Source organism: Giraffa tippelskirchi, chromosome 9, assembly GCF_054371585.1.
Source record: "Giraffa tippelskirchi isolate mGirTip1 chromosome 9, T2T-mGirTip1v1.2.pri, whole genome shotgun sequence".
In the NCBI taxonomy this organism is placed as follows: domain Eukaryota; kingdom Metazoa; phylum Chordata; class Mammalia; order Artiodactyla; family Giraffidae; genus Giraffa; species Giraffa tippelskirchi.
In genome coordinates, this window is record NC_137283.1 from 125,870,047 (window position 1) to 125,893,056 (window position 23,010).

The 23,010-nt window shown below is 42.5% G+C and overlaps 1 protein-coding gene across 6 annotated transcripts in view; it reads left to right on the forward strand.

The window, feature by feature from the left end:
- The window catches only part of MDN1 (midasin AAA ATPase 1), a 142,564-nt gene that overhangs the window by 105,996 nt on the left and 13,558 nt on the right, over positions 1-23,010 (forward strand). For 5 of the 6 annotated variants that reach the window (XM_081528506.1, XM_081528507.1, XM_081528510.1 and 2 more), the window contains 15 exons: positions 1,824-1,970; positions 2,472-2,598; positions 3,270-3,375; positions 4,050-4,165; positions 5,062-5,529; positions 5,771-5,997; positions 6,959-7,114; positions 7,277-7,446; positions 8,177-8,338; positions 14,601-14,738; positions 17,077-17,218; positions 18,505-18,677; positions 19,234-19,386; positions 20,132-20,279; positions 22,527-22,852. In XM_081528506.1, the coding sequence (XP_081384632.1) occupies positions 1,824-1,970; positions 2,472-2,598; positions 3,270-3,375; positions 4,050-4,165; positions 5,062-5,529; positions 5,771-5,997; positions 6,959-7,114; positions 7,277-7,446; positions 8,177-8,338; positions 14,601-14,738; positions 17,077-17,218; positions 18,505-18,677; positions 19,234-19,386; positions 20,132-20,279; positions 22,527-22,852 (2,759 nt within the window). The remainder of the gene's footprint in view (positions 1-1,823; positions 1,971-2,471; positions 2,599-3,269; positions 3,376-4,049; positions 4,166-5,061; positions 5,530-5,770; positions 5,998-6,958; positions 7,115-7,276; positions 7,447-8,176; positions 8,339-14,600; positions 14,739-17,076; positions 17,219-18,504; positions 18,678-19,233; positions 19,387-20,131; positions 20,280-22,526; positions 22,853-23,010) is intronic. The other variant, XM_081528509.1, reaches the window with a different exon arrangement.

Sequence of the window (23,010 nt, forward strand, 5' to 3'; positions counted from 1 at the left end):
ATGTTGTCTCTCTCTAGTTAAAGGAGAAGAAAAGTTCATCCATAGTCCCTTTCTTTTTCCTTTCACTTCAAAGAGGCGTAGCAATCTCGTCTCCCTGGTTCTTGCTCTGCAGTGTATCGGCAATGGCTGGGAAAGGGGATCCAAAACTTAATAGACTGTTTGGGCCATTGGCAGCCTTTCACCACTTCCTCCACCTCCACTCAGCCCCAGCGAGTGTGGGGTCACAGTGAAGCTGGTCCTTCTCCAGTAAGGCTGCAGTCTGACCTCAGGAAGATATTTAAAAAGAAAAAAGAAACTTGTTAGTGGGACTTCCCTGGCAGTCCATTGGTTAAGTCTCTGTGCTCCCAATGCAGGGGATCCAGATTCCATCCCTGGTCAGGGAACTAGATCCCACATGCTACATTTAAGACCTGGCACAGCCAAGTAAATAAAGTAAAAACCAATTTGTTAGAGTAATAGCCTAATATCCATTTTTCGAGATAACCTGCCTGCCTTTGCCTAATGATGGGGGTGAATGGCCTACAGATCCCAGGCGTGCCCTTCGGGAGACGCATGGCAAACTCTCTTGCCAGCTGTGCTGGGTGTGTGCGGGGTGTGGGCTCTCACCTGACAGACTTGACCACCTGCGTTCGTCTGCTTGGGCTGCCTTGGAAAAGTACAGCTGACCCGTGAACAGCGCAGGTGCTGGGGGCACCGCCCTTTCACAAGCTGGGAAACCCAGGTGTCACTTAGTCGGTCATCTGTGTCCGTGGTTCCACATCCGCGAATTCATTCAACTCAGGCTCGTGTAAGCCCTGAGGTACTTACTATTGAAAAAAAAAACAAAAAACAAGACTCCCATGTAAGTAAGTGGACCCACACAGTTCAAACCCACGTTGTTCAAGGGGCAGCTGTGCCACGTCTCAGGTGGTTTAAATAATAGGAATTGATTTTCTCACAGTTCTGGAGACTGAAAGTCCAAGATTAGAGTGTCAGCAGGGTTGGTTTTTTCTGAGGCTCTCTCCTTGGCTTTGTAGATGCCTTTTCTATGTCCCTGTCTCCTCTATTAAGGTTGCCAGCCAGATTAGATTAGAGCACACCCACAAGGCCTCCTTTTACCTTCATGGGCTCCTGAAAGGCCCCATCTCTAAATACAGTCGTATTCTGAGGTCCTGGGAGATTAGGACTTCGGCATGGACTTGGCAGGACATGCAGTCAGCTTATGACACTACCTGTGGCAGATTGGCAGCACCTTTGTGTTCTTGGTTCCTGTGGGTATTCAGGAAGGCAGCGTAGTGCTGGAGAAAGAATCTGGGCATTGGAGTCAGTTCAGCCAGGGTTCAAGTCCTAGCTTCAAGTCTGCTCTGTAGCTGAATGGCCTTTGGAAAATGACTAGACTTTCTGAGCCTCTTAGAGTGGCTAAAAAGAAGTTCTGGAGCTGTACAGGTTAAAAGACCGTTTTCAAAGCACATGGTACAGCATAGAAGCTCAATTCATGTTGTAGTTATGGGAAATTTATTCAACTGTTTTAAAGTTCCTAGTGTAAGTCATGGCACATGATCCATGTTCAATAGTGTTTTTTGCTTGACTGATTATAAAACCTCTGGATAAAAAGATTAGCTACTTTTATTTGGGTTGTTTGTTGTTAAGATACATTGTTTCCGATTTTTCTCTTGTCATGCATGTCATCAGTTGTCACTGAGAATTTACCAGTGCTGAGGACTGTTAGACATAAAGATGAATGACACTCGGTGTTTGGTTCCAAAATGTCCGTGGTCTTGGATAATCTGAGTATATTAAGAATTCCTGGGGATTTCCATGTTTCTCCCTTGTCTTCCCTGCAGGCGAAGTAATCTCCTTTATGAGTGAGCTTCAGAGCTTAAAGGTGGACCCCTCTGCAGAGAAGGAGAAGCAGCGGTCGGAAGCCAAGCACATTCTCATGCAGAAGCAGCGCGCTTTAGCAGACCTCTTTAAACACCTGACAAAAACTGGTACAGTTTTCACTGGAAACTCAGTGGAGTATGCTCATCTGCTTTTAGGAAGAAAAATAACACGGTTGATTTGGGGAAACTTTGTAGAGACAGTTGAGATAGTGCGAAACATAAGGTGGAAAGCAAGGTTTTGAAATGCCATTCTGAGAGTTCGTTACACGTACGAAAATCCTATGATGAACCATTTGTGACTCCCAAATAGTTTTCACAGTTTTGCATTGAGGTTTCCCAGAAACCATGTGTGTTATTTTCATCGCCAGTTGTTGTACAGCACATACCCTTCCAGCGTTGCATAGAGAGCAATGCTTCTCGAAGTAACTTGTGTATGAACTACCTGGGGAATCTTGCTGAAGTGCAGAAGCGGATTCTGTTTCGCTCAGTGTGGGGCAGGGCCTGAGAGTCCTGGGCGATGCTGTTCCTAGGACATGACTTTGATTAGCGGTGGTATTGCTAATCCATTCTCTTCAGAGTTTCTTTATTTAAAAACATGTTTATTCCTAGGTTTGTCATATCGCAAAGGTCTTTCCTGGGCCCGTACAAAAAACCCTCAAGAAATGCTCCATCTTCGCCCGTTGGATCTCCAGAGCGCATTGTCTATAGTCAGCAGCACTCAGGAGGCTGATTCTAGGTTAGTGTTTTAATTATAAATGGAGCAAGTCAGCTAAGCCTCCATGGCCTCATTTGCCAGAGTGGAGGTAGCAGTACTTCTGTCCTAGTGTCGCCATAAAGATAACATTTAGAAAAGTGCCGGCTTAGGACTGGCAGGTGGTGAGCACCTAGTAAGTGTTAGTTTTCTTTTTTAAAAAACTTCCCTCTCCATCTGCCCTTTTAAAAGGTAAGGAACAAATGTAAAACATTGGAAGGTTTGGGTTCTGTTGGGAGTCTGGTGGGGTGAGGAAGACAAGGGACCACTTTGAGCATTTAAAGCAAGTGTTAGTAACTGTTGATTTTCTTTTCATTTCTCTTTCCTCCTCGTATTCATTTCTCCCATTATTTTTTTGGCCCTTTGATTTTTCCTGAGGTCTGCTCACTTGATTTGAATGTACAGGTGAAAATCTATGAGAATGGTCACATTTTTAAGTGTGCCATATACGCAAACATCTTCTAAGGTCTCTTGTTATTGTCACATCCTTTGTGTAAAGGACTGACGAGTACCTGATTCAATGAGTCCTCACAGAAGTAAATCTGCTCAGACTCTTGGCTTCTGGTTGTGGCTGAACGGACCAGTCTCTGACTCCTCGGGATCTGGGGTGGAGATAGTGATTTTAATTAATTACATCATGTTGATTTCTTCTCCAGATTGCTTACAGAAATCTCGTCTTCGTGGGAGGGCTGCCAGAAGTACTTCTATCGCTCTCTTGCACGGCACATCAGGCTTAGTGCGGTCCTGGCAGCTCCTGCCAAGGTAGGATGATAGAGCCTTGGGATTGCAGGACCTGGGGACTCCTGTTCATCCAGGACAGCGTCCTCAGACCTGGTCACATGATCACAGCCCATCACTGGAGGTGACTGAGCTCTTTGCAATTATCAACCTGAGACTGTAATGTAATCAATGTAATTTTGTGCTTAACCAGAAAGCATTTGATAACAAGTTCTATTACTCACCATTTGCTAGCAGGTCCAAATCCTTAAGAAAAATTATGGCTGATTCATGTCAATGTATGGCAAAAACTATTACAATATTGTAAAGTAATTAGCCCCCAACTAAAATAAATAAATTTATTTAAAAAAAATAATAATAATAAAAAATAAAATAAAAAAAAAAAAGAAAAAAGAAAAGAAAAATTATGGAAGAAAATCTTCAAGTTGAGAAAGCCACCCTCGTATTTCCGCCCCCCCGTAAACTGAGAAAAGATCACTGATACCCAGTTTTGGTGTTAAACTAGTTCCTGCTCATGGAACAAACAACCGTAGTCTGTGGTAGCTAATTGGAGAAGCCCTGCTCCCAGAGGTGGACGGATGTGTGACCTCTAGAGGGCAGCACAGCCAGCTTGCCCCCACAGGGCTCCTCCAGGAGTGCGGGACCAGTGGCGTCTGCACCACGTGGCCCCTCAGGACACTCTCCTCTCTCCCTGCCAGGAGGTGAGCGCGGGCCACATGGAGCGGTGTAAAGGGTTCTCGGCACATCTGATGAAGGTGCTCATCCGACAGCGGCGCTCCCTGACTGCACTGACCGAGCAGTGGATCCTCCTCAGGTATTGCTGACTGGCTGCGTTTCTCAGAATGAAGCCAGGAGAATTGTGTGCGGCTCACAGTTGCTGCACGAGCGGCTCTCGTTTGTGATGTGAGGTCTGAGGCCCGAAGAGGCAGATGGGGTTGCCTTGGCCCCTTACTTTTGGTGGTAATGCTTCTGCCCCCTGATGTTGGCAGCACCTCTGTGGGATGAGTTGAAGGCTGAGTCAGGCAGGAAAAATGGTCACGGCTGAACCACACCTGGGTCTGGAGTGAGGGAGTTCATGGTTGGCAGTCCACGTGGGCTGAGGGACAGGGTTGCATTCATGGCATCAGGGCATCCCAGTCTCGGCACAGATCAGATGTGAATTGGCTTCAGTTTGTTAGGCTCTTTGGATCAAAGAGTTGCAGTTTGCTGAACTATACACAGATGCTCCCCAACGGAAAGAGATATTTAAAAAGATGAGGACGGCTAGGAAGCCTGTCATCACCTGCTGAGTGGATCCTTGGCTGAGAGATCATATTCTAGACTGTAGTCACTTCATCTATTTTATCTCTGCTCACAAGAGTTTATATAGACTACATTTACTAGATTTTTTATTTTAGAAAATAGTGGCTGAAGTCACTGCGGTGCTGTGACTGTGTTGGGTATGAGAGGCCTGTTAGTGGCAGACGATAAGCAGTGAGTTCCCGTTCTGCTGCTGCTCAGAAGGGTGTGTTTAAACACCAAAGGCTGTATTTAAGTACTTTGGAAGGCATGTGATCAGACCTTTTACTCCTCTGGGGGAGCCTCTCTTCTTGATTAGGTGGAAAAGTCCATACTTCATTCAGAAATCAATGAATTTACTGTTAACAAACAGCTCGGTGACACAGTTGAAGGTGTCATGTGTTTTTCCCCTGCGTTTGTTTCTCTTCACAGGAACCTCCTCAGTTGTGTGCAAGAGATGGACGGCAGGCTGACGGGGCCACCCATCTACCCCGTGGCCTTCCCTCCTCAGGATGGGGTACAGCAGTGGACTGAGAGGCTGCAGCACCTGGCTATGCAGACCCAAGTCCTGCTGGAGCAGCTCTCCTGGCTCCTCCAGTGCTGCCCGGCTGCCAGGCCTGCTCCTGGCCACGCCCACGGCCACATCCCCTACCCGGAAGACCCAGAGCGCCCTGAGGGGCAGCTTTCTGGAGCAGCGCTGGACCTGATCCAGTCAGACCTGACCTACCCGTCCCCAGCTCCAGAAACGCAGCTGCCCTCTGGTTGCCTGATGCGGAAACAGGACCCACTTTGGCAGCAGTCAACTGCGAGATTAACAGAGATGCTGAAAACCGTTAAAACTGTGAAAGCTGATGTCGACAGAATTAGGCAGCAATCTTGCGAGGCTCTCTTTCATTCTTGGTGAGTGTGCCTGTGTCTCTGCTCTGCCTCTGTGTGGACGCATGGTCACAGTTCAGTGAGGGAAGGAAAGGGTCGTGCCTCAGTCCTCAGTTTTCCGGTGACCTGCATAGTGCTTTGTGGGCATATGTCCAGCTGTAAGTCTCTAGATGCCCTGAGTTTTAGTGGTTGGAGGGAGGGAAGGGTGGGTGTAGATGGGTGGTAGCGCCTTGCTTTCAACATTGTGGCATTTTTGTTGTTGCAGGAAAGATTTTGAAGTTTGCTCTTCTGGGCTGAGCGGCCTATCCCAGGTGTCAGCTCATTTGCAAGGCCTAGAGTCCTTGTTCATTCTTCCAGGGGTTGGGAGTGAGCAAACAGACCCACAAATGGCTTTAATTGAGAGCGTGGAATATGTAAGAAGAGAGATCAATAAAGCCACAGATGACTTCACTACCTGGAAGACACATCTGCTCACCCCAGGCAGCCAAGAAGGTGAGGACTGCTTTTCAGTAAGGGAGTTAAAAGCCCAGTATAGGAACGCCGTCTTGTAGATTTAAGTCCACATTGTCCTAAAGAAACGTTGTTTTGTTCTAGATATATCTGTTCAGGGTTCTAAGGCCAAGAAGTGTGATTGGAGCCCATAGCTCTTATATATGTGTGTGTGTGTGTGTGTGTGTGTGTAAATTTATTTATCTTTGGTTGTGTTGGGTCTTTGATCTGCGCAGGCTTTTCTCTAGTTGCAGTGAGTGGGGGCTACTCTTTGTTGCAACGTGTGGGCTTCACATTGTGGTGACTTCTCTTGATGGGAGCACATGCTCTAGGGTGGGTGGACTTCAGTAGTTGTGGCAAGTGGGCTCAGTAGTTGCAGTTCCCAGACTCTAGAACACAGGTTCAATAGTTGTGGAGCATGGACTTAGTTGCTCCACAGCATGTGGGATCTTCCTAGACCAGGGATTGAACCCGTGTCTCCTGCATTGGCAGGCAGACTCTTCACCACTGAGCCACCTGGGAAGCCCGAGCACATAGCTCTTAACTTTTGTTTGAGCACCTTGCCTCTCGGTTGCCATCACATTACTTACTTTATAGCACATGAGTAGGGAGACAGCACAGGCTCACTGGCTGTCCCAGAAAGTTCTCTTTAGGCTGGAAAGCTGACAGTTCCTGTTTGGATTAAGTTGGTATTTATATACTCCATCTTGACTGTTTTCATATTTTTGGCATTCTTTCAGCAAAATTGTTTTAATACAAGGAAATAACCTTGTAGGTTTATCTACGCCAGGGTTGTGTCTCATTCTTTATACCCAGCACAGCTTGACAGTGACTCAGCCTTAGCAGGTGCTTAGCTGGTGGCTGTTTGTTACAATGACAAATGAGGATTGTTAGTAATTTCCAGAGGCACTGAAACCAATGACTGAGTTTTAAAAATTTGTTCTGCACCATGTTATCTTACTAGGAAACCAAATGCTGGATGAAGGGTTTGTAGAGGATTTTTCAGAGCAAATGGAAACCGCCATCCGGGCCATCCTTTGTGCCATTCAGAATTTAGCAGAAAGAAACAGTGAAAAAACAGAGGAGAACACTGACCAGGCAAGACCCCAAGAAGAAGAAGGTATGTCTAGAATCAGGAAAATACTAGTTTCTTACTTGATTTTTTTATTTGATGATCTATTTTAAATATCTAAGGGCAAATGTTGGAATAATTGTTGGATGAATGGAGAGGAGGAGAGTTTATTCTGTTATTCACTGTGTTGTTCTTTTCTGTGAATGAAAGAGGCTTCAGGCTTTGAGAGCTTGCAGTTAGGACACCTCACAAAACTCCTGGAGGAGGACTTCTGGGCCGACGTGAGCACATTGCATGTGCAGAGAATCATTTCCGCTGTCTCTGAGCTGGTGGAGAAGCTGAAATCATCCGGCGAGGATGGTACAGCAGCCAAGCACACGGTAACCAGCGGATCCTTACAAGCTTCTCACTGTCCACGTGGGCTGAGCAGAAGCAGACGGGGTTTCACCTAGTGGTCCCAAAGCAGGCCTCCTTGGCAGAATCACTAAGAATTTGATCTCTTTGTGCGTGTAGACCTCACTGACAAACTTTGGAAAACTTAGAGCTTGCTTGCTAAGGATTACGATTGTAAGTGCAAAAATGATGGCAGTCTAGAGTATCTAGGATTGACGTACCTAGAATTTTTTCATATCCTAATCACATACTCCTGGGTGTTTGATGTTAATGGTGGATGTTACCGCCATAACTAAGGATTACTGGCCATATCATGTGACCCCCTTTTCCTTCAGTAAGCCAGAAGAGGATGATATTGTCACCTCCCTAAGTCCAGAGAAACAACTTAATTTATAGGACTTGTGTGTTATTCTGTTGCATTGCTTCCAGTGCAAACTTTGAATCCCAGCAGAATTTGTTTATAAACATACTTTTTAAAAAGCTAAACAACCTTTGTTAACAAGTGACTTAAGTCACTAAGAATTTGAAGTGTAGTGTTGTGAGAGTTTGTGTGAATGAGGAAGAAATCCCAGTGAGCACGTGTGGTGTACCTGTGTGTAATGAAAATGTACCATTAGTGACATTTAATACACTCAGTGTTGTGCAACCGCTGTCACTACCTGGTTACCCCAGAGGAGACCTGGTGTAAGCAGGCCTTTCGATCTGTTTTGCCCCCAGTTCTTCACCCAGTCCTGCCGCTTGTTGGTGCGCCTGGTGCCCATGCTGTCCAGGTACTCTGACCTTGTCCTCTTCTTCCTGACCATGTCTTTGGCAACTCACCGTAGCACTGCAAAGCTGCTCTCTGTGCTTGCCCAGATCTTTACGGAGCTTGCCCAGAAGGTAAGAACTGTTTACATGGAGCAGCAGGTACCCAAATATTCCATACCCATCAGTGTTTGGTTTGAGGGGCTTTTATTCTGGACCTTTACAAATAGCAGGAGGTGATTAGCCCTCCCTGTGAATTTCTTATGGCTTTGTTTATTCCCCTTTTACTAAGCTTGTTTCTACTAATGTCTTGGAACCTTCAGGTCCCTCACCGGGGGTTTCCTTAGACTACAGGGTCCGTCTAAAGGCTGTTGCTTTCTGTTCACACTCCTCTCTCTGTCTCCAATTTGAAGTCTTCTGACAACTCTGAGCTAGACCTGTAGGATAAATGAATCCTTAATGCTATTAAGCCCTGGTGGCTTAGAGGGTAAAGAGTCTGCCTGCAGTGTGGGAGATCTGAGTTCGATCTCTGGGTCAGGAAGATCCCCTGGAGAAGAAAATGGCAACCCACTCCAGTATTCTTGCCTGGAAAATCCCATGGATGGGGGAGCCTGGCAGGCTATGGTTCATAGGGTTGCAAAGAGTCAGCAACTTCACTTTAATGCTATTAAGTTGTAAGTCATTTATACTTATTCATGCAATGGTAATGGGGCTCTTAAGGTTAAGAGAGGTGGGCATCTTTAATAGGGAAGTCATTCCTTCATTCAGCCATGATCCCAGTGCTGTGAAAAGCATTGATATTGTAGAGACTGTAGACCCTACCCTTGGAATTCAGGAGCAGCAGACAGATCTAACAGACTCAGCATGGCATGGTAAGGCCAGTCACAGGGGTATCTGGTCCCGAGATCCAGAGTGAGTGAGTCACTTAGCCTCAGTTTCCTCATTTGTAAAATGAGACTTGCATTTTTGTGAGAACCACCTTCAACTAAGTATATAGTTTTTTGTTCTGTTTTCTTTTTTTTGTTTCTTTTAATGTCCCTAGTATTTTAAGATCTTTCCTGAATCTAAATACAGTACAGGTGAGATGCACTTGAAGAAGATAGGAATATACAAACTGAAGGTGAGGTCTAGGCTTCTTGTAAACAATCACAAGTTCTTAGTTTTGAGTATCTAAAATGCTACAAAGGGTTAAAAAAAATGGGGAGGCAAGCCCTTGTATCTAGAGGATAAGTGTGTGCTTTTATTGAGTAATGGAAGGAGTCTTAGATTTGCCCCCTCTATCGAGGGGCACTGAGCCAGTCTTATATCCCATCCCTTCTGGAGGGAACACTGCCTGCAGAAACAGGGGCAGGACAGTATGTTGAGGGTGCCCTGAGACTTGGGTCAGCTATGATTGTCCACTTGCACCATTGCTGTTGTCTGACAGGTTCTAGAATGACTGTGGCCGGTCAGACCTGTGTGTGTTTACGGATGGGGTTGTGGGGGTAGAAGTGGTTCTGATTAAAGCAGAGTGCTGAGAGCTTAGTGTCTGTCTCAGCTTCAGCAGTAATGTGCCCTGCAGAAGGACATCTGAATCTCCTTCCTTTTATGACTTACTCTGCATGCATCTAAACGTACTTCTTTAAAATAGCATGAGAAAGTGTTAGGTGCTCAGTCTTGTCTGACTCTGTGTGATCCCGTGGACTGTAGCCCACCAGGATCCTCTCTGCACAGGATTCTCCAGGCAGGAATACTGGAGTACGTAGCCATTTACCTCACTATTTTAACCAAAATGTATTTTCCAGTCACCTTTCTAAGATCAGTTCAGTTCAGTCGCTCAGTCGTGTCCGACTCTTTGCGACCCCATGAACTGCAGCACGCCAGGCCTCTCTGTCCATCACCAACTCCCGGAGTCTACCCAAACCCATGTTCATCGAGTCAGTGATGCCATCCACCCATCTCATCCTCTGTCGTCCCCTTCTTCTCCCGCCCCCAATCCTACCCAGCATTAGGGTCTTTTCCAATGAGTCAACCCTTGGCATGAGGTGGCCAAAGTATTGGAGTTTCAGCTTCAACATCAGACCTTCCAATGAACACCCAGGATTGATCTCTTTTAGGATGGATTGATTGGATCTCCTTGCAGTCCAAGGGACTCTCGAGAGTCTTCTCCAACACCACAGTTCAAAAGCATCAATTCTTCAGCGCTCAGCTTTCTTCACCATCCAACTCTCACATCCATATATGACCACTGGAAAAACCATAGCCTTGACTAGATGGACTTTTGTTGGCAAAGTAATGTCTCTGCTTTTAAATATGCTATCTAGGTTGGCCATAACCTTCCTTCCAAGGAGTAAGCGTCTTTTAATTTCATGGCTGCAGTCACCATCAGCAGTGATTCTGGAGCCCAAAAAAATAAAGTCTGACACTGTTTCCACTGTTTCCCCATCTATTTCCCATGGAGTGATGGGACCAGATGCCATGATCTTAGTTTTCTGAACGTTGAGCTTTAAGCCAACTTTTTCACTTTCCTCCTTCACCTTCATCAAGAGGCTCTTTAGTTCTTCTTCACTCTCTGCCATAAGGGTGGTGTCATCCGCATTTCTGAGGTTATTGATATTTCTTCCAGCAATCTTGATTCCAGCTTGTGTTTCTTCCAGCCCAGTGTTTCTCATGATGTACTCTGAATATAAGTTAAATAAGCAGGGTGACAGTATACAGCCTTGACGTACTCCTTTTCCTATTTGGAACCAGTCTGTTGTTCCATGTCCAGTTCTAACTGTTGCTTCCTGACCTGCATACAGGTTTCTCAAGAGACAGGTCAGATGGTCTGGTATTCCCATCTCTTTCAGAATGTTCCACAGTTTTTTGTGATCCACACAGTCAAAGGCTTTGGCATAGTCAATAAAGCAGAAGTAGATGTTTTTCTGGAACTCTTGCTTTTTCGATGATCCAGCGGATATTGGCAATTTGATCTCTGGTTCCTCTGCCTTTTCTAAAACCAGCTTGAACATCTGGAAGTTCACGGTTCACGTATTGCTGAAGCCTGGCTTGGAGAATTTTGAGCATTACTTTACTAGCATGTGAGATGAGTGCAATTGTGCGGTAGTTTGAGCATTCTTTGGCATTGCCTTTCTTTGGGATTGGAACGAAAACTGACCTTTTCCAGTCCTGTGGCCACTGCTGAGTTTTCCAAATTTGCTGGCATATTGAATGCAGCACTTTCACAGCATCATCTTTTAGGACTCAAAATAGCTCAACTGGAATTCCATCACCTCCACTAGCTTTGTTTGTAGTGATACTTCCTAAGGCCCACTTGACTTCACATTCCAGGATGTCTGGCTCTAGGTGAGTGATCACACCATCGTGATTATCTGGGTCATGAAGATCTTTTTTGTACCGTTCTTCTGTGTATTCTTGCCACCTCTTCTTAATATCTTCTGCTTCTGTTAGGTCCATACCATTTCTGTCCTTTATCGAGCCCATCTTTGCATGAAATGTTTCTTTGGTATCTCTAATTTTCTTGAAGAGATCTCTAGTCTTTCCCAATCTGTTGTTTTCCTCTATTTCTTTGCACTGATCGCTGAGGAAGGCTTTCTTATCTCTCCTTGCTATTCTTTGGAACTCTGCATTCAGATGGGAATATCTTTCCTTTTCTCCTTTGCTTTTCGCTTCTCTTCTCTTCCCAGCTATCTGTAAGGCCTCTTCAGACAGCCATTTTGCTGTTTTGCATTTCTTTTCCATGGGGATTTTCTTGATCCCTGTCTCTTGTACAATGTCACGAACCTCTGTCCATAGTTCATCAGGCACTCTGTCTATCAGGTCTAGTCCCTTAAATCTATTTGTCACTTCCACTGTATACTCATAAGGGATTTGATCTAGGTCATACCTGAATGGTCTAGTGGTTTTCCCTACTTCCTTCAATTTAAGTCTGAATTTGGCAGTAAGCAGTTCATGATCTGAGCCACAGTCTGCTCCTGGTCTTGTTTTTGCTGACTGTATAGAGCTTCTCCGCCTTTGGCTGCAAAGAATATAATCAATCTAATTTCAGTGTTGACCATCTGGTGATGTCCACGTGTAGAGTCTTCTCTTGTGTTGTTGGAATAGGGTGTTTGCTATTACCAGTGCGTTCTCGTGGCAAAACTCTATTAGCCTTTGCCCTGCTTCATTCTGTACTCCAAGGCCAAACTTGCCTGTTATGCCAGGTGTTTCTTGACTTCCTACTTTTGCATTCCAGTCTCCTATAATGAAAAGGACATCTTTTTTGGGTGTTAGTTCTAGAAGGTCTTGTAGGTCTTCATAGAACCGTTTAACTTCAGCTTCTTCGGCATTACTGGTCGGGGCATAGCCTTGGATTACCGTGATATTGAATGGTTTGCCTTGGAAACGAACAGAGATCATTCTGTCGTTTTTGAGATTGCATCCAAGTACTGCATTTTGGACTCTTTTGTTGACCATGATGGCTATTCCATTTCTTCTAAGGGATTCTTGCCCACAGCAGTAGATATAATGGTCATCTGAGTTAAATTCACCCATTCCAGTCCATCTTAGTTCGCTGATTCCTAGAATGTCGACGTTCACTCTTGCCATCTCCTGTTTGACCACTTCCAATTTGCCTTGATTCATGGACCTAACATTCCAGGTTCCTATGCAATATTGCTCTTTACAGCATCGGACTTTGCGTCTATCACCAGTCATATCCACAGTTGGGTATCGGTTTTGCTTTGGCTCCATCCCATCATTCTTTCTGGAGTTATTTCTCCACTGATCTCCATTAGCATATTGGGCACCTACTGACCTGGGGAGTTCATCTTTCAGTGTCCTATCCTTTTGTCTTTTCATACTGTTCATGGGGTTCTCAAGGCAAGAATACTGAAGTGGTTTGCCATGCCCTTCTCCAGTGGACCACAATCTGTCAAACCTCTCCACCATGACCCATCCATCTTGGGTGGCCCCACACGGCATGGCTTAGTTTCATTGAGATAGACAAGGCTGTGGTCCGTGTGATCAGATTAGCTAGTTTTCTGTAATTTTAGTTTTAGTGTGTCTGCCCTTTGATGCCCTCTCGCAACACTTAGGCCTTGGGTAATTCCATACATGTCCTGAAAGTGAGTTTGCCTTTCCCTTAATTTTTTAAGTGTCTGTACTGTATTCCCGTTCTCTCTGAGGAGTGCTGAGGGAACTTGAAAATAGATTAGATACAGTGCTAAGATAATAAATCTAGGTTGTGATTAAAGCACTTAGTCCATAGAAAGCTGTTTCTGTGTAACTCAGTCACAGTCAGTGTTTGTTGGTCTCGGATCTTGGTCTTGTTGTCAGCATATTCGTAGTACATTCTCATCCTCAGATTGACAAATATCTTGATAGCTTATACTTTTCTCTGGTAGAATTTCTGATTGAGAGCCATTATTTTCTTCGATTTCTTTTTCTAGTCAATTTCATCCCACACACTAGTATTTGATACTTATTTTTAGGCTATCTTCTGACATGAAATACAGTTTTGTTAACTCTTCACAAGTGTTGCTATATCTCTAGACCCCATGCCATAAGGGTTGCCAAGTGCTTTGGCAGCAGATAGCCCAGGCTGAGAGTGACAGGTTACTTCAAGAGCTGGGGTGGGGTGGGCAGGGGGTGCTTTTATTTTTTTGCATTATAATTACTTCCCAGGTGGTGCTAGTGGTAAAGAACCTGCCTGCCAATGCAGGCAGATGTAAGAGACTCCGGTTCAATCCCTGGATTGGAAAGATCCCCTGGAGGAGGGCACAGCAACCTACTCCAGTATTCTTGCCTAGAGAATCCCATGGACAGAGGAGCCTGGTGGACTGTGGTCCTTAGGATTGCAGAGTCAAACACAACTGAAGCAACTTAGCCAAACACGCATGCACACACCGTGACTTGATTTGAGGAACATCACACAAAATTTTCCTTAATGAAAGAACATGAAATCTCTCACTTACAACATTTGCTTTCAAGTTGCTATACCTCACAGGTACTTGTCTTCTCTCTTTCCTCTCTGGCTTACTAATTTGGGAAGTAGATAAAGAAGGACATAACCCTTTTGGGATTTAGACACTGAGAGGGTTTACTCTCCCTCCCCACCCCTGGTGATTTGCTCCTTAAGTACCGTCCTAGTATATACCTCATTCAAATTTTTCTATTGGTGGAATGACAGATTACTACATACGAGAGGCTTCCACAGTCAAAACCTCATATATTAAATCTGATGTCAAGCTTTGAAACTACATAATAACTTATCACCAAGGAAGAAAAGAGTGTCAAAAAGTCTCCTGTCCTTTCATCAGATGTAAAATACTGAGCTAGAAAAAAATTTATCATTTATGTAGGGTATTTTTTCCTGCAGCAGGACTGGGAATCGCTTCTTTATTGCATTTGTATCTAACGTTCACTCTTTATTTTCAAGGGATTTTGCCTGCCCAAAGAGTTTATGGAAGATTCAGCGGGAGAGGGGGCGACTGAGTTCCATGACTATGAGGGAGGAGGGATTGGAGAAGGCGAGGGCATGAAGGATGTGAGTGATCAGATAGAAAATGAAGAACAGGTATGTTTTCATGGCCATGAAATATGTAAATTGGATGCAGAAGCATGCACTCCTTTTCCAGTATTTAAATTACACATATAATTAAATTACACATATATTTAAATTACACATATGTTTTTGCTACTAAGTTAATGGTTTTTGGACTGATTTAGGTACCTTAAGAAAACTGGAGTTTAGGGAGTGGCTGTAAATTAAAAGCTTGAAGACAATAGAAAGGATACTTTGTAGCTAGGTTGTTGGTTGTACCTACAATTTGGGAAGGAAATAGATATAAAATTTTTTATTTTAAATGGGAACATTTTTGCTGATTTTTTAGAGAACACTTTTGGTAGTGGTTCATTTAAGGACAAAAAGTTTGTCTATTTTAAGTAATGATTACATTAAACAACAGTGCCAGTGTTATTAATAGATTTGATGTTGTATGTCTTTGACATGTTCAAATTTTAAATATCTCTATCCTTTTTTAGTTGGAATCAAGAATGCTTTTGAAATATTTAGATGCTTTGGACTAAGATTCTTGTATTACTTTTTAAAATTCCAGTCTGATTTGGATTTTTTTTTTTAAACATACTTTTAGCCATTTAGTCATTAGATTAATCAACTGTGACTTGAAGAAAGAAGAGATAGTGGAATTTCAGTTTATCACCTGTATTCTAAATTTAAAGCAGTCCATAAATTTCTATTTAAGGTGTAGTCATACCTATTAAAAATAGAGGAACAAACTGATCCAGATTTCCTCTCTTCCTTTGAAGGGAAAATTGGAAAGATATAAAAAACCAAAAGAGTAATGCTTGCGTTTATGTGGTAGAGCTCTAATGTACAGTGTGTGTGTCCGTGTGTGTGTGTGTATTGGTCTTTCTGTATTCCTCAAATTTAACTTAATTAGCACCCAGTACTTTATAAATGAGGGAAAAAAATAAAGTAAAAGAAACCTCATAGAAAAGTACAAATCCATTGCAAAAAAACATTATTAAGTGAGATAAAAAACTTTCAGAAGAATTTGGCAGTATCTAATAAATTTTAAACTCTTTGTGTTCTTTGATCTAGGAATTCCATGTTTTCTCACAGAAATCTCATAAGGCCCCAAGATAAATATGTGTATAAGAGAGTATGTTTATACAAAAATGTTTACTACAGCATTATTTACACTGGTGAAAATTGTGAAAGAATCCATATATTCATCAGGAAAGAATTATTTTTAAATGATACTATTTATGCAGAGCAATACTATAATTAAACATAATGACATAAGTTTTTAAGTATCAACATGGAAATATATCTAGGACATATTTTTTTAACTTAGAAAAAGCAGATTGCACAACAGTTTGTAAAGAATGATCCCTTTCTTGTTTGAAAACAATACCTGCTGGGAGGCAGGTATTGATATATACTATATATATTATATTTCTAAGGATCTGTTGGTGTACTTACAGATAAAAAAGATGTGTCAGAACATCACCAGTGGTAATTTCTTTGGGAATTTTGGAGGATGCGGATGCCAGGGAAACGTACTCTTTCTGTTGGGCTTAGAAATTTTTATATGAGATTGTATTACTTTTGTATCTTAAAAAAGGACTTTTAAAATTCAACCATAATGGAAGAGATAGCAATCTGAATCTTTTGCCCAAGATATAATATAGATTGTATAGGAATATGTAGTTTAAGGAAAAGTGAAGAAAATTGCATTTACTGGAAGAGGGATAAATTAGGAGTTTGAGATTAGCAGCAGGTACACACTACTATATATAAAACAGATAAGCAGCAAGGACCTACTGTATAATACAGGTAACTGTATTCAATATCTTGTGATAACTTATAATGGAAAATGATCTGAAGAAGTGTGAGTATATCTGAATCACTTTGCTATACATCTGAAACTAACATAACATTGTAAATTAACTGTATGTACTTCAAATAAGATAAAACAGAAAGTAGTGGAGGGGGAAATTACATTCACAGTTGGGTAATGTCTATGAGAGATCAAAGTGACAAGATAGATATTAAATTTATATGCAGTATAGTAAGTGGTTTTTTTTTATCCTACATACAGAATACATAGACTTTTAAAATATGTCTGGATTAAAAAAAAAATTCACATGAAGGAAACCTCAACAAAAGTTTATATTCTCTAACAACAAATGCAAAAAAACTAGAAATCAGTTAACAGAAATATTAAAGCAAGTCACAAATCATGTGTATTTTCTCTGTTCTTTTTTCTCTCCCCAGAGAAAATTTTATACCATTGACCTTGGCATTTATATATTTATATTCTCTTCAGAGCTGAATAAACATTAGTAACATTATGTTCATTTATGTTTCTATAATGCTTTTTATTTAGGCAGAAGATACATTTCAGAAGGGTCAAGAAAAGGATAAAGAAGATCCTGACTCAAAATCAGACATTAAGGGCGAGGATAATGCCATTGAGATGTCAGAAGACTTTGATGGGAAAATGCACGATGGGGAGCTGGAAGAACAAGGTTTGAGATTATCTGCCATTTCATTCTTGCTTTTGAAAAGTGGATATTTTCTCCAAGAAACCACATGTTCCCAGTAAGTAGCCTAGTATATACTCTTGGAGGAAGTTGGTTATTCTTCGTGACTGCGGTGGAAGCATCAGCATACGCTGTGTGTGCTGGTGTGTCGGGGTCTCGAGTTCCTTGTGGAGATTCTGCTCTGAGTAAACTGAGACACCGGCTCTGATGGTCCAGCGCTCCATGTGCCAGATGAGTGACCTGGGGTGTCCTCTAGGGAAAGCAAGGAGATGCACCCTCACCGAGCTTGGCTCTCAGCTCAAGTTGAATTGTTCTAGAGAGGATTTTTTTTTTTTTAATATGTATGTATTTTTTTCTAATTGCAAAATCAGTAGACATTTGTTGTAGATGATTTGGAATAAAAATACAGAAATCAAATCAATACCATTGTACCTGTCACCCAAATCACTTAATTTTGGGGTATTTCCATTTATTGCATATATATTCAGACACACACACACAGAGACCATGAATGGTTCTGTAGTCTGCTTTTTTCATTTAACTTATGAGTATTACATGTCATTGAAAATTATTTGATAATGATTTCTAACAGCACATTATCATCTGTCATGTTATTACCATAATTCAACTGTTGCCCTAAATTTCTATCCAAAGCTTAATTTGAAATACAGTGTGTTATTTTAAGTGAATACCTTACAGAAATGATAGCTAACCTCAGGGTAGAAGAAGGTATGCATGCCTAAGTAAGTGTAAGAGTATAACCTTTGTCAAAGCAGATCTTGATCAAAGACAAAAGAAAAGTCTGGTTATTTGAGCAAGGAAAGAAAATTCTGGTTAATTGATCAAGACACATGATTTGAGATGTTAGATAGAATCATTGGCATAGAATAGGTTGGAGATGGGGAGGAACCTTGGAGATACTGTAGACCACCCTTGATTTTTATTTCCCAGATAAGAAACCAAAACCCAGTGAGGTTGCTGGGACCCATAATGAACTCTCCCAGCACCAGAATGAGACATCCTGACAGCTGTTTTACCACCCTCCTTTAGTCCTTTACCATCACACATCCCAGACCTCTTTTCTTCTCCAGTCTGCAGACACAGTAGGAGTGCTTCAGGACATCTAAAAAAGCATCTGCCTGTAGGGTGTTCTGTAGAATTAGGCAGCACATCCCAAGTAGGATCCTGGCCGGGTCCCTGCCTCTCCCACACACACAGGAACAGATTAGTCTGGGGATCTGCCGAACTGAGCTCAGTGCCTTCCCTTTCAGAAGAGGATGATGAAAAATCAGATAGTGAGACTGGAGACCTAGATAAACAGATGGGCGATCTGAATGGCGAGGAAGCTGACAAACTAGATGAGAGGCTTTGGGGTGATGATGACGATGAAGAAGACGAGGAGGAAGACAGTAAGACTGAAGAAACAGGACCAGGAATGGATGAGGTAAGTAGAAGATTCCCCCATCACTTTGTCCCCACGATGAGAGGGAGCAGTCATCCTACCCACTACCACTCCCTGTTGTTCATTGCTCTTTCTTTTCTGTCTTGGTTTTTCTTCCATCTCTTATTTTTCTGTTTTTTTTCTGCTATCTAGATTTTTTATTGTATTCAGGGCTCAAAGAGTAGCCCGACCTGAGGCATCCTTTGTGTTATGGAGGAGGGAAGTTGGATCACTCGGTATTGATGCTATATCTGATTCTGTCAGTGGTCACTGCACTTCCCCAACCCTGAGCTTAGGGGACCCCCAGGGCTAGGTGTGATACATCCCACAGCTCAGACACCCCTTCCCGCCCTGCTGTTCACACGCCTGCTGTCACTGCTGCCACCTGCGCTGTCCTGCCTGTTCCCTCCAGGACGATAGGTGTGCCCTGTCAGCTGGATGGTTCCATGGGACTGGCCCAGCCCAGCACATGCCTGGGAGCTGCGTTAGACAGTAAAGTGAAAGCAGTGTTTTAGATTGAGAGTGATGATCTTGTGTTTTTTATTCCTCTGATATTTAGGAAGATTCTGAACTTGTTGCTAAAGATGACAACTTAGATGCTGGCAAGTCAAACAGAGAGAAAACCCAGCAAGATAAGAAGGAGGAAAAAGAAGAAGCAGAAGCTGATGATGATGGACGAGGCCAAGACAAAATTAATGAACAAATAGATGAGGTAATGAGGATTCAAAACCCACCTGCCCTCCTCATTCAAGGCCAGGGCCACTGCAATGCACAGCTCCCAGGGTGTCTCAGGACGTTTTTTTCCCCTACTTATCATTTGTTTTCCCACTGCCTCATAAAGGAATGTGTCATAGAGCCTCTTAACATAAAATGTCTAACCACGGTTACCAATGAGATGAGCTTTGTGCTGTTAGGACTCATGTTGTAGTTTAGAAACTAAAACTCACAGTCCTTTTGTATATTTCTTCCATAAACTTCCATGTCCTCTTTGAGATTAGGTAACACAGCTCCTCCTCTCCATGGAGAATGTGAACAGAAAGTGAAACTTGACATTCCAACATGAAAATTGTAAAAATATTGCTAAAATTCTCATGTGTGCTGGTAATTTTAGAGCAGAGACGTTGTATTCTCTCAGCATAAGGACAGTTGACCCTTGAACAGTGTGGGCACTGGGGGCACTGACCACCTGCAAGGTTGGAAATCTGTGTGTAACTTTATAGCTGGCCCTCTATACCCACGGACTCTGCAGCCTCAGGTCCTAACAGCCACGAGTCTGTGTGGTACCATAGTGCATATTTATTGGAAAAAATCCACATAAAGTGGTCTGTATAAGTGGACCTGCACCATTCAAACCTGTATTGTTCAAGAGTCAGCTGTGTTTAGAGCTAATTATGTGTGAATGTTATTCTTTTTAAAAGTTTACTTTTTATTTTTCCTGATCTCTTTGTTACCCAAAGAGGGAATATGATGAGAACGAGGTGGATCCTTACCATGGCAACGAGGAAAAGCTGCCCGAACCTGAGGCCTTGGACCTTCCAGACGACTTGAACTTAGACAGTGAAGACAAGGATGATGATGGGGACACTGATCATGAAGATGGAGAAGGTGCGTCTTTTAAAACATAAAGGGCCTGTTGAAAGTCACTGAAAATGAGCAATAACTGATTCCTTTTCAGGCCAGTGTCATGGCCAGCTCATTATCATATCTGATCAATGCAATTCCAGCTTGATAAAATCGCTTGCTTTTTCTTTGTTGTGTTTCTCCTCCAAGTAGACCTGAAGCTTGTAACCAGCAGGTCTTAGTCACTCCTGTCATCTCCTGTCCTGTATCTCGCTGCCTCTGTGTCCGGGTGGTGCTGTCACACACGGTTCCACCTCCCTCCAGGTTCACCGTGGGCCCCCTCTCATGGGTTGATATGAACACTGTGCAGTCCAGGTAGAGTCAGGCCTCTTGTAGAGCCCAGTTACTAGCTTTCTTGTGAAAGTTTTGTTTTGTTTTAAATAATTAATTTTGACTATACCACACAGCTTGCTGGATCTTAGTTCCCCAGCCAGGAATTGAACCTGGGCAGCTGCAGTGAAAGCACCAAGTCCTAACCACTGGACTGCCAGGGAATTGTCCCCTAGGAAAGTTATTGGTTGTTGTTCTTATATTCTGTGTTTAGGTTGAAACATGAAATCATAATGGGAAGTAAAATTGAATAATCCCAAGAGAACTCACTTGGCACAACAGTAATCCAGTGCTTCTGTCACCCACTGTTCCCTCTGAGTGTGACTCCCTTAGGGAGTGCTGGTGTCAGGAGGTGGTATAGGTGATGCTGCTGTGACAGAGACCCTGTCATGATGGGTAACCAGACAGGAAGGTAGCATCAGCCTCACTCAGCTTCTTAGTGAGGCAGTTACATATTTAGAAAGCTATTAAAAACACCATGTTAGAACAAAAAGAGCAAATTACAAAAGAATAAATGAGAGGTACTATTTATGTGACAAATTGCTAAAAGAAATAGTACTATATAGTTTATGGATGCATCAAATGTATGAAAACACAGGAATAATTAACGGTAACTTCAGGTTATGAGCTCTAAGGAAGTAGGAAGAGCAGAGACATCCAGCACCCTGACAATTGTGTCCAGAACTATTTTATTCCTTAAATATAAGTGACAGATTTGATATACTTGTGGCAAAATATTAACATCTCTTAAATCTAGGAGGTGAGTATATGGCTCTCATAAACATAAAATGCCTTTTTTATATTTAAGGTATTTGATAGCTGTGCTTAGAACATTCTTCACCCGGTGAATCTCTAGTTCTCCTTTTTAAGCAAAGTATAAGCTATTGCTTCCAAGGCACTTTCATTACCTTATAATACTGGAAGTTTATTTCAACTTTAAATTGAACAGCCAAGCAAGCATAAAATTAAAGCTCACTGAGAATCTAATAAGCTATTTTGCCCTAGAAAACTATCCAGGCTCATTTTAAGCTACTGTGTATATAAACTAAGAAGCAATTACTGGAAAAATTATCTTTATACAGCTCTTTCCATTTACAGATAATGAAAAAAATACTGGCTATGTTCCCTGTGTTATACAGTACATCCTTGGGCCTATCTTACATCACCAGTCTGTACCTAACACCTCCTGCTCCTATATTACCCATCCCACCCACACAATGATAACCACTACTTTTTTCTGAGTCTGAAGAAGCAATGATTTTAAAGAATTATTTACTAACAAAGTAATTGATTTCTGAAGTATCCAAATTACAGAAAAGCTCTTTTAAACAAAACTTTTTCAAATAGAATTGTTCCCATTTGAATATATGTTATATTTTCTGTGTATGGTAAGGAATGATGTCCATCAGTTATTCCTAATGATAATTGAAAATTAGATTAGCATTTCCTGTCTGTTCTAAAATATTCCTATTGTTGTGGTGGCTTTTTGGATTTTTAATGGATATCCAAACAGTAGTATACAATATATAAGTATAGTGAAGAGCAGATGTAGCTAAACTCTTCTGTGAAGGGTTGGTCAAATAATAAACAGATCAGTCTTTGCCAGTCATAAGCTGCAACAGAGTCGCAAATCCTCAGTTCTGCTCTTGTAGTGTGAAGTCAGCCATAGGTAACACAGAACAGATGGCGTAGACACATCGGTGAACAACTGGGTGCAGCGGTGTTCCAGTATAACTACTCGCAGAAATATGTAGATGGCCAGATTTGGCCCATAGACCATAGTTTGCCAACTTATGGTTTGAGAATAATAAAAAGATGCTTGGGTAACTGTATCTCATCTTAAGAAATCATATTGTTTAGTTTTTAAATTCTGTGTTCTTTCTTTTTGTTTCATCTGTCCAGAAGAGAATCCTTTGGAAATTAAAGAACAACCAAAGGATACTGAAGAAGAAGGTCATGAAGCTGAGGACATAAACGAAGAGACTGAGGCTGATCAGGATGAAGGTCAAGGTCAACCCCAGCCTGAGGGAGGCCACAGTGAAGATGACAAGGGGGAGGAGGGAGAGGAAAAGATGGATACCGGAGCTGACGACGGAGACCGGGATGCTGCCGATCACCCTGACGAGGACACAGAGGAGGAGCCGCTGTCCTCGGAGGACGAGGACAAAGACACCAGTGAGGAAAGTGCAGAAAAGAACCTACCTGTTGACCAAGGTCTACAGCCTCAGGTATCACAGTGGATCTGACTTGTCCTCTATTAAAAGTAATAATGATGAGAAAAGAGTACCATCTTCTCGCTAGACTCTCTTAGGATACTTTCCCATGAGCAGGTGACAGCGCCAAGCAGTTTTCAGTTTGTGACTGATCCCCTCCCTTCAGGCTCCTC